The following is a 12,087-nucleotide window of genomic DNA, read 5'->3' as shown; positions in this document are numbered from 1 at the left end:
AGCGCTGCAGGACAGAGAGATCCAGGGCAGAATTCCATATTTCCGGAAAGTGGTGCACAAGGTGTCGAGAAAGGCGCGGGTCATGTCTGCCTCATTGGCTTGTATGTGATGTTGGTGAGATCGCTGTTGTGTATAGTGGCAGTTCTGGTAAGTTTTTAACACAGAGAGTTGTGGGTGCCTCGAATGCATTGTTAGCGAAGGTGGTGAAGGCTGGTACAAAAGGGGCATTGATATGACTCAGTCACGCGCATGGGAAGAAAGAAAAATGGAGGGTTATGAGGAAGGGAGGGAGTCATTGTTTTTGGTAGGAATATGTAAGTCGGTACATTATCATGGGTCGAAGGGTCTGTAGTGGTGCTGTAATATCCTAGTTCTTTAGACAGCTTGGTTGGCATGGACGAGTGGAGCTGAAGGTCCCATTTCCATACTGTACATCACTGTGTGACTCCAGTAGTGACTGTAAAATAAACTGGAAAGCGACACATTACGTCCTAAGAATCCCTGAACCTTTTCACACACATTACAACAACTTAGGACTGGACACAGTATTTTCGGACTCAGGGAAATGTAAACCATGCATTCGGTGCATGTTAACGTGCTCGTCCGTCGCTCGTTTCAGGTCTGAGGCTCGTGGCAGGGTTCGACAATTGCTCCGGAAGAGTCGAAGTTTTCCTCGACGGGTCGTGGGGAACGGTGTGTGACGATTCCTGGGATAGTCTCGATGCCGCAGTCGTGTGTAGGCAATTGAACTGTGGAGATCCAGTCTCGGCTTCCGGCCACATTCTATTCCCCAACGTGAACGGGACCATTTGGATGGACGAGGTTAAATGCAAAGGGAGTGAATTCTTCCTGTGGGATTGCCAATTTTTAGCAATGGGTCATCACGACTGTGGTCACAAAGAAGACGTCGGGGTGATATGTTCTGGTCTGTGATCTTTCCATTTTGATCCCACTTCTCCCGATATTTCTGTATTTTAATCATAAAACAACCTCGCACTCGCCAAGTGTTCCCTATTGGCCCCCGAGAATCCGCAACGAGTATCTCACTCTACATCGTTTTCCCGTCATTCTTTCATCCCAGTGTTTTGAGGAAATAATTGATTGCCTTTCTAATTTTCTGTTCTGATTCAACTAGGCAAAAATGGTTCTGCACAGACTAGAAGGGCCGAAGGGTCCTGCCTCTGTGCTGTAGTGATCTATGCAATCAGTTGTGTCGTTCTCATTCGTTTGAAAGTTGGGAAATGAGCAAGGCCATTGGATGAATATTTAAGATGTGTTGATTCAAAGGATGTCTGTGAGGATAATGGAATAGAATTGACATTAAAATAATTGGAAAAATTAACCTCGAAGGGCCCACTAGTGAACGAAAGTTTTACCTTGTGTTGTTCTCGAACATTTCGGTTTGGTTCAAAGGCCGCAACGCGCCAAATTAACCACATTATCTGTCTTTCAGGTAACCAGCCGCACGAACACCCTTTTAATTACTTACGAGCTTTTGTATACGTTACTCCTTGCATTCTTGCTGTTCTTTTGATTGTCGTGTCATTTTACTTGGTCAAAGTTATGATGCGAAGAACCCAGAAAGGTGAGTGATTGAATGTAACAGATATCACAAATATCTATTCCACCCGCTCTTGGAATCATGAAATCATTCCACTTAGAATCGGTCTCTTCTGCAATAATAAGTCGATGGCAATATGCACGCATCCAATAAACCGATATTTATCCCATTTAATTATCCCAAATATCCCTTTTAAAATTATTTTTATATTTTCAAATTAACATGAAAACATGAGATTCATCAATTACATAAAAGAAACAATCTTAATGTTGATTTTGAGTAAGTTTACAAAAAAAGAAAAAAACCCTAACCCCCCTCCCTCCCATCCACTCAGGGGGAAAAAAAGGAGAGAAATAGTTAATCGAATTGAAAAGAGAAAAGAAAAAATATACCAAAAAAGAAGAAGGTTCATTTCGCTCACCAATCAAATTATCCTGACACCCGGAATCCCAGGTGGTTCCCAGATGCAGAGGTGGAGGTTGAGGGTGGCCATGGCTAAGAAGCTACACCCACGTGTGGATGATATGGACTCAACTATTTAGTAAAACATCTTAGTTCCGCTTTCCAATGAGTCATATCCAGATGGGAATCAGATTTCCAGGTCACCGCTATACACTTCCTGGCCACCGTCAATGTGATCTTTACAAATCCCAATTGGTGTTTATTTAGACAGCCTGGTTTTAGGTCTTTATTTCCCAATATAAACAATTCCGGGATCTCTATAAATCGAATCGAATCTTAGTGATTTGTTCTAGAAGATTTCCCAAATCTTCCCAGAAAGGCCTCACCTTGGAACATGACCAGATTGAATGTAAAATCTTTCCTGCTTCCTCTCTGCATCTAAAACACTGATCTGATATTTCTGTTTATATTTGTGTTTTATTTCTGGTTTTAATTTGTAATGCAAGACAAAGATAGGAGACAGATTTGCTGGTCCGACTTATGTTGGGACAACATCACTAATACTATTAACGTAAGGTAGAGCTTGGTGCAAAACAATTTCCCCCCAAATATCTCTCGACTCCCTCGCAGTTCTCACGCTGACCTATGTGCTTGGGCAATACAGGGAAGGGAAGAGAGCAGAGCATTGGGGAAACACATGTGGTCACATCACACTTAACTGACAATTAATGAAAAGAACAAAAACGAGATGTACAGCGAGAGGGGACATATTTTGTTCAAAATTGAGGATCAAAAAAAATTTGAACACATCATACAGACGGACATTGTGGTCCTGTTTTCTGTTTAAACAGAAAAACCAACGCACACATTCATAGATATTCACATCTACTCTCAGACACACCCCTGGACCCCACCCCACATCTTGGCCCCTTTCCTGACAGTATCATCGGTATTTTACCAATTCACTCCATAAGCATCCGTAATTCAGAGAAATAACATTTATTTCTCCATCTATGGACACGTTTTCCGGTGAACCCTTTTCACGTGCATTTAATTTTCGAGAGAGAACATAATTATTGACTTTTCATTTGTTTGATCTGTTATATTGTTGGTATTTTAGATCATGAAAAATGGCAGCGTCCTGTCACTGGATTTCCTCAGCCGATGTATGAGGAGATAAGTATTCGGGGATTTGGAGGACAACAGGGTAACTATATTTAAACTTGGTAGAAGCGGTTTCTTTAAAATTGCAGGTCACCCCGTTTAATGAGATCTGTGTTTTGTCAGTAGAAGGACATTCGTCCAGTTGTGTCAACGAAGATGAATATTGCATGGTGAGCGATTTATACGAAGATGAAAATAATGACGGTAAATTGGATTGAAATGATATCCCACGCTACTCCCAGCAGGGAGAGAAATAAATCAATATTTGCCTCAGACTTATTAACTTTACAAACACAGGTCACTTCTCAGATTAAAAGAAACAAAAAGCAGGTGCTGGAAACACGATGCGCTGCAAACACTCGGTCCGTCAGGGAGGTTCAAGACACAGAGAAACACTTATTCATTCAGGTCGAAGACCTTTCTGTCCTGAAATAAAAGGGCTCTCCTGCTCACTCGAGCCATTAGCATGGACGTTCTGTTCCTCCATATTTTATCTCTTGTGGCCCAAAACATTTTCACTCTCGCCAAGGCACAAACCAGAAGCGCGACGGATATATTCCAGTGCTCAAAAATGCTGGAGGAACTCACCAGATCACGCAGCACCCATGGGAAGGGTGGCCCAAAAAAGATGGCCAATGTTTCGGGTCTGGGCCCTTGCTCAGGAATTCCCTTGGGCAATATATTCTGATCCATCAGCAAGAAGACAATAAACATTGAAAGGGACAGGGACCGAACGCAAACAAGCGGGAGGAGTTGAGTGGGCACGGACGTTGGGTGGAAGGACTCGTTTCCCCCTGACGCCGTGACTATCAAGGAATTAGGCTTGACTGAGTGAGAATCGACCCAAACGCACGACTCAGAGACAGTTCAGTTAGGCGATTATCAGAATTTTAACTAGGAATCATAGATTCAGTAAAAAGGGGATCAATTGGAGAAGGCAAACAAATTAGCAGGGCAAGACAGAGGGCAGGGTCAAAAAGCAGTCCAAATATTTAAAAAAAAACACTTGGGAATAGGCTGTCGCGAGGGAAAAGGCGCTGCGACACTTACACCAAAGGGCTAAAACGAACTGGCAAAGAGGGAAGAGAGCACACAGCTTATAACAAGACACCGGTGGGTCATCAGACACAAGAGGGAAACTTGACAGGACGTGGGAAGCTGGAGACGAGACGAGGCAGTGACTCGATGCTGAGATCCTGAATGCAATGATATGAAGTCAGTACCAACTTAAAGGATGAGAGTGAAACCAAGGCAGTGACTCCACGATTAGAAGTTGCAAAAATCAATCAACATTACATAAAATATTTCACCATTAAAGGAAATGCAGCAAGTATTCAAACTAAAAACAAAGCTGGAGAAACTAGCAGGTCAAACAGTGTACTTAAGATAATGATATATAACCTATGTTTCGGACTTGAGCTCTTCATTAAGGTTTAAGCAAAATGTAGACAGGCGTCCGAACAAAATGGAGGGGGGAGGGGTAGAGGAGGAGCACCGTCCGAATATTTGAGAGACTGCGAGAACAGGCGGTAATAGGTGAATAAGGGAGAAAGGACGCGGCAGCAAACGGGGGGGAGGGGGGCTGGGTAGGGGTTGGCTCTGTGAATGGAGAGGGAAGGGGGGAGCTGGGGGAAAGGAGACGGGGAAGGAGAAGGGAGGGAGAATGGGGAGACGGCTAGCAGACACCAGAAAAGTCGATGTTAAAGACTTGGAGAGTACTCAAACTGCTAAGGCGTTCAGCGGGTCAAGCAAGATCCGTAAAGTAATAAAAAAACAAAGAGGACTTTGTAGATGCGGAAACTATATCTTTTTTTGATGAGAAAATGTTTGGTAGACGAGGCTGCATCCATGGGGAGAGACAGAGCTCCTGATTCGGGTAGAGGAACCTTTTCCCGTGCCACTTCTCTTCTGTTCGTCCACTGAGCAGATGGGCTGATCTGGAGTTTATCTCCGTGCTTATCTCCGTTTTAACGACCAGAGAGACTCTCTCCCCGACCATCGCAGCAGCTTCACGAGTTTACTTTTTAGAATTAAAATTAATAATATTTACAACCCGGTGGAAGCCGATTCCGGCCAATGAAGCTCACACCGTCCAATTCCAAGCACATAATCTGCCAAGCCCGGACTTTCCTGAAGAGTGGGAGGTAACGGGAGAACCCTCGCTGGTCAAGGAGACTCCCGACAGGGATTCGAACCCGCGTCGCTGGTGCTGGAGCACCGTCGCGCTAACCTGGCCACCTTCCCAGTCTGGCGAAGTCGGTTTCTCTTCCCGCCGAGTTTTACCAGCAGTTTCTTTTATTTCCGAATCAAAATTTACCTTTCAGGCCACGAACCCCTTGTTTGCCCTTTGGATGAAAGGTTGTCATTTTAAAATGCTCCGTTGTTTTCTCTTTCTCAAATATTCGGCAGAGTATTTCAAACATTTCCTGTTCCTACGAAGTTTGGAAAGAATCGAAGTGGTGAGACTGGGGCAGCTCGGTTCGTGCCGTGGTTAATAACGCAATGCTATGGCAGAGCCCGCGACCCGGGCTCCAATCCGCCACTATCTGGAAGGAGTTTGTTCGTTCTCCCCGTGGATTTCCTCCGGCTGCTCCGGCTTTCTTCCACCCTCCAAAACGTATGGGAGTTGTAGGTTAATTGGGGTATTTGGCCAGCATGGGCTTGTGGTCCGGAGGGATATGAATTACCTGACACTTTAATTCGTACCATTTATTGAAACAACATGAATTCTTCTGTCTTGTGTGGTTCATCATTCAGGTATCGTTTCTCTCGTGGTTTGATGATGCTGGATTATTTTGAATGAGGTTATGAGAATTCGGATTATTTTCTACAGTTCTAAATATTCATTTGTTTCGGATGACATCGGACTGCAAGTGGAAGCTGTTAAGCGTATGGTTCAGTGAAATTGGAAATACAGACAACGTATTCAGTCTATAAAAAATCCTGACATCTGGTTCAAAATCTAAAATGGGGTTGTTTCTTTGTAAATGTCTCGATTAAAAAAAAATCTTTCATCTAAATGATTTGCTTTGGGTTGGTTGTTCATTCCTAAATTGGTGGTATTTTACTCTTGGACCTTGGAGGATTAGTGTTTCCATAGATGTTCCTTGTCCTCATCTGTGTTTTTTTAGAAAAGGGAAAAGCGGATGGTGCACTTTCCCCTTATTTCGTTCGACCCAAAGGATTCCCAGCACAGTTATTACTCCAGACAACCATGATTTCGCACTTACCGGATGAAGGGGATTCTCGCTCCAAATCTGTTGTTGCGTCTTGCAGTTTTATTTCCTTCCCCCTTTGTCACAGGAATATGAAGATTTAGCCTGGGTTTGATCATCAGATTTTAAATCTGAACTAGCCTTGACAAATCTATTTGTTAAGCAAAAGAATGGTACTTCAGGGGAAATGTATTCCTGAGGTTGACCCCCGCATCTTATGCTTTACTGTTTGCAAGCCATCACACAATTCATGCTGTAGCTGTAACTCAAGGAAAATTAAATGAAGTTAAAAATCTGTGGGACTCTTCCCTTCTCCCTACTCATGGATACTTTCACTCATCACACACTTCAGCTCATTGACAAGTTCAGCCAAGTTTTTGTCGATGTTATTGTCCCCAATAAAATGATGATGACTAGACTGGAAATCAATAAATCCCAAGGACCACTTAATCTACATCACAGACGTTTGAAATTGGTGGGAAAAGAGTTGGTCATGATAATAATTTTGGAAACATCAATAAATGATGAAGCTGTCCTGATCCAAATTATTGGAAAACATGCAGCGTCTTCAGGGCATCATCAACTTATTCACAAGCAAGGAAAACGCTACAATTTGCAATGAAGTATTTAGTAACGGAGAGATGAGCAAGAGAACAGAGGAATCTCAACATGGATGAATGAACAGGAATGAATTTGACCAATGTTTTGGAGTTCCTTGTCCACATCCCTTCCGTAATTGTCAAATCAACTTTATTGTCATCTGATTGTACAAGTACAACCTGATGAAAAATGATCTTTGGTCCTCAGAACAAAACAAGCACACATACAACCAGAGATAACACACATACAGACAAGAAATACATATACAGGACAATTAATGAGGAAGAACAAGCTTTTTCATGGTATTTATTGTTTTCAAAAGCATGTGTTAAATGGCTGAGAAAGATACAACTGATTCTGAGTTATTGATAGAGATTGGATAGGCTGGATCATTATTCCATGCAGGATAGGAGGCTGAGGGGAGGTTCATAAAATCACAAGGACCAGAGATAAAATGAATGTTCGTTCACAGTCTTTTTCCTGAAATAGATGATTCTAAAACTAGAGGACAAAGTTTCAAGTAGAGAGGAGAAATATTTAGCAAGGGATTGAGGGGAAATTTGTACACTTAGACTGTGGTCCATATCTGGTTTGAGCTGCCAGAAGAACCTGCAGAAGTGAGTACAATTTTGACATTCAAAGACATTTGGACAGCTTTGTGGAGAGGAAGAAATGAGAAGGATTATGGATCAAATGCAAGTAAATGGGGCGGGCCCAGAGCATGGAGAAGTTGGGCTGAAGGGCCTGTTCCCATGCTGTCTGACTCTTTGACTCTATAGGAGGTTGGACAATAACATAGAGCATACTGAATCTACAAATAAACACGACTTTGGAAATGTTCAGCAGTGGTAATAAATGAGTCTCTCTGATGTTGGTGATCAATGTTGAGACATGGACCACGTTCAACAGTTCCTGGAACCCAGCTGTTCATAATCCATCCCTCGCTGCAGGACCAAACAAATATTTCCAAATTTACAGAAGATACAAAACTTGGCAAGATTTTGCATAGGAAACAGGATATGAACAGGATTATATTAAGTTACAGCAGTTAAATAAGTGAAGGCGAACATGGCAGTTGGAGGGAAATGTGAGGTTGCCCTCTTCAGTGGAAAACAGCGACGTTGGAGATACTGTTAATGGCGATAGATTTGGAAATGTTAATATGGACAAAACAATGACTAAAGAAAGTGTAGACAATGACATTTTGGAAAGAGTTGCAATGGCTGTCCAGGTTACTATATCACACGTCATATTGAGATGCAGATGATTTAAACTCTTGCAGTGTGCAATGAGAATGGTTAATTGAGGTCTCAGTAGTTAATGAGACCAAATGACATGTCAGCTGTGGAATGATTGCCAAGGTACAGTGCCACTAATGTGTGAATGGTAAAATGTCAGGGGAGGGGGTAGTGTCAATAATATAAGAGGGAATAAAAGTGGGAATGGCTTAAGTGGGTGTTGATGGTGGTCACGGTGTGTTGTCAAATTAACCCTCGGAATGGTGCAACGGTGGACCCAATAGGATCCTGTAGCACACCACCGAGTAATACTCCTCCACCACCAACCTCTGTTTCATACTGTCTAGCTAATTCTATATCTAGTTGGCCACTTCATGCTGGATCCCATGTATTCAAACCTTCTGGACCATCCTATAATGTAGAACTTTGTCAAAGATCTTGCTAAAGTTCATGCCAACAATATCTACCACCTTCATAAATTTTGATCAACTCATCAAAAACTCAATCAAATTTGTTGGACACAATATCTCCCACATAAGGCCAAGCAGAACCTGGCCCAAAAACAATCACCACCAGTAACTTACCCGTGACTGACATTCAGCCCACCAGCCTGCTAATCTCTGGTTTCTCTTTACAGCTGATTTTAAGTAAACATTATTAGACAGCCTGTGCTACTTATGGTGCAAATATCTCTGCCAAGGCTCCTGCAAAATATTCATTAGCTTCTCATAATGTTCTGGGATCAGTCCCAGGATTTATTTACCTTGTGGCATTTTAAGGCCTCCTGTAATGTTAACTCTCTGCAAGTCATTGCCATTTGTTTCCAGGTTTCCTAGTCTCTACATCTTTCTCCATGGTAAAAACAGATGTGATGTACTCATTAAGGACCTTGCCTATCTCCTGAGCACATTGACAAACTGACTGATCTACAAGGGATCCTATTCTCTCCTTAGTTACTCTTTTGCCCTTAATATATATTCTCTTAGGATTCCCCTTAACATCTACCACAGTGGTTCTCAACCTTTTTCTTTCCACTCACATCCCACTTAAGTCATCCCTATGCCATTGGTGCTCTGTGATTAGTAAGGGATTGCTTAAGGTGGATGTGAGTGGGAAGGGAAGGTTGAGAATCACTGCTCTAGACCCAAATGTTACCAAAATATTTTGCTTGAGAAAAATTGTCATTGATCCATTTCTTTTGGTGTTATGAGACCATGCACATACCGAGTCAACGAGGGACAATTAAAACAGTGGTTTTCAAACTTTTTCTTTCCACCGAAATTCCGCCTTAAGCAATCCCTTACTAAACACAGAGCACCGATGACATAGGGATTACTTAAAGTGGGATGTGAGTGGAAAGAAAAAGGTTGAGAACCACTGATCTACCAGAACCATCTTATACCCTCTTTTTCTTCTCCTGATCTCCTTCTTCAGTGAAGTCCTACATCTTCTATTCTCCTCAAAAGATCTGCTTGATTTTGCCTGGGCACAATTGACACATGCCTAGATCACTGTGACCACTTCTGGTGAAGGAGTAGTTGTAACAAGGGGGGTGGCTTGCACTTGAATTACATAATTGAGTTGGGAAAGCTTGCTGGTGTTCCTGAGGAAGATTTGAACTGTTGTCAGAGGAAAGGAGGATCAGAGTAAGTTTTCCAAAAAGGGAGGTGCAGAAGAAAAATGTGGGAAGTCCCATAAATAGAGCAGGATGTTACATTCTCTAGCCATCTGAGGCAAAGAATTCCTCTGTACAATACCTCTGGCTGAATAAATTCCTCCTCGTTTCTGTTCCAAAGGGATGCCATTTTATTCTGAGGCTGTGCCCTCTGTTCCCAGACTTTTCCCATGCAAGACATTTCTCCATCCATTCTATCCAGCCCTTTCAATGTTCAGATGTTTCAAAGAGATTGCCCCTCATCCTTCTATACTCCAGTGGGCACAGGCTCAGAGCCATCAAATGCTCTTCATACATTTTAATTTAGCACTCAATAAATTCTCTAAATTCCTGTCTTTTAAGTAGCATGGAGTTTAATCTCCATCTATATGTTCTTGGTGGGATGTCCTCCAGTTCTATTGCCAATAACAGGGGTGAATGATCAGATAACAATCTAGCTTTATATTCCATTTTCCTAACTTTCCCTTGGATATGGGCTGACAACAGGAACAGGTCAATCCTTGAGTATGTTTTATGTCTACTCGAATAATATGAATATTTCTTCTCCTTTGGGTGTTGTCTCCTCCATATATCCAAAAGTTGCATTTCCTGCATTGATTTAACCATAAATCTGGCTACTTTGTTCTTTCTGCTAGTCTTTTGTCCAGTTTTATCCATCTTTGAATCCAAATTAAGGTTAAAGTCCCCTCCTATCAATATATTCCCCTGCATATCTACAATCTTCAAAAAAGATATCTTTCATAAACTTTTGATCCTCTTCATTAGGTGCATATATATTGACCACATTCCAGAATTTTGAATATATCTGACACTTTATCATTACATACCTCCCTGCTGAATCTATTATTTCCTCCTCTATTTTGATTGGTACATTTTTATTGATTAATATAGCTACACCTCTGGCTTTTGAGTTATATGACGCTGCCGTTACGTGCCCTACCCAGTCTCTCCTTAATTTCTTGTGTTCCACTTCAGTTAGATACATTTCCTCCATGAATGCTATATCTTTTTTTTCTTTTTTCAGTAAATTTAATAGCCTCTTCCTTTTGATTTGGTTATGTATTCCATTAATATTTATAGTCATTGTGATAGTACAGATCTATCACCAATGTATATAGTGTATATAGTTACAGTATCTAGACTGTGCTTACAGCGATTGGCTGAGAGCTAAGCCATGCCTACTGTCTGGGCCTTAAAGGGTTGTGTCCCTAGCCAGGTCGGATAATTCTGGACTGGTCGGCCACCTGTGAAGAGCTCCTGTCTTTTGCTAATAAAAGCCTTGGTTTGGATCAAGTCTTTGATTCTTTCGATGAGCTCTACAGTCATATAGTTCAACATGGCCATCTCCTACTCTGTTTACATCTCATTTCCACTTCCTCACCACCACCTTTCCCCTTTTCCCCATTTTCATTTCTCAGTTTTCTTTTTTTGAACGCATTGTATGACAACACTTCTAAAACATACACTACTTCAAACATTCCCACATCTAAAATTCCCTTAACCTCGTGTCCCTCCCTTCTCTGAGTCGCCCCTTGTTCCTTGCCAGGCAACCACAACTCCCCTCTCCATTCAGACTGTGAATCTGTTCGCAAGTGTCAACTGATTTTGCAGTGACTGTTATTCTCTCCCACCCAACCCCCTCCAGAAAAGACTTTTATCTTCACATTACAACAAAGCTCCCCTCTTTTCTTCTCTTTTTATTTTAATTCCCCCCCCTTCTCCCTTACTTCCCTTTTCTTCCCTCCTTTAGTTTTTACTTATACATAATTTTTACATCTTTATATGTAGTTTGTCGTCATTCTTCGTTCTTGTTACATCTCTTCATCTCTCTTTCTGTCTTGCAGGCGTTCTGCAAATTCTTGTGCTTTCTCTGGATCTGAGAACAGACTGTTTTGCTCCCCCGGGATAACTATTTTAAGCACCGCTGGATATCTTAACATAAATTTATACCCTTTTTTCCATAGGATCGATTTTCCTGCGTTAAACTCCTTCCTCTTCTTTAGGAGTTCAAAACTTATGCCTGGGTACTTTGTACTCCAGTGGTTTTTTGTCTTCTCTAATTTTATTCATTGCCTTCTCCAATATATTTTCTCTTATCGTGTATCTCAGAAATTTTACTAAAACGGAACTTGGTTTATGTTGTGACTGTGGTTTTGGGACTAATGTTCTGTGCGCCCTTTCTATTTCCATTCCTTCCTGCATTTTCTGGCATTCCCAGGACACTTGGGATCT

General features: G+C 41.8%; 1 protein-coding gene across 1 annotated transcript; it reads left to right on the top strand.

Moving 5' to 3' along the window:
- Nucleotides 1-619: 619 nt before the first annotated feature.
- Nucleotides 620-6,147, top strand: LOC138751168 (scavenger receptor cysteine-rich type 1 protein M130-like; the record flags this gene model as incomplete). The annotated part of the gene is made up of 5 exons (XM_069913225.1): nucleotides 620-925; nucleotides 1,454-1,585; nucleotides 3,084-3,170; nucleotides 3,254-3,331; nucleotides 5,885-6,147. Coding segments are annotated over 5 exons (626 nt in total), but the record flags the coding sequence as incomplete, so codon positions are not given.
- Nucleotides 6,148-12,087: the final 5,940 nt, after the last annotated feature.

The sequence above is a fragment of the Narcine bancroftii genome, unplaced genomic scaffold (genome assembly GCF_036971445.1).
Source record: "Narcine bancroftii isolate sNarBan1 unplaced genomic scaffold, sNarBan1.hap1 Scaffold_785, whole genome shotgun sequence".
Classification (NCBI taxonomy): domain Eukaryota; kingdom Metazoa; phylum Chordata; class Chondrichthyes; order Torpediniformes; family Narcinidae; genus Narcine; species Narcine bancroftii.
The sequence above is the reverse complement of the archived record's forward strand: the minus strand, read 5'-3'. Positions and strand labels throughout refer to the sequence as shown.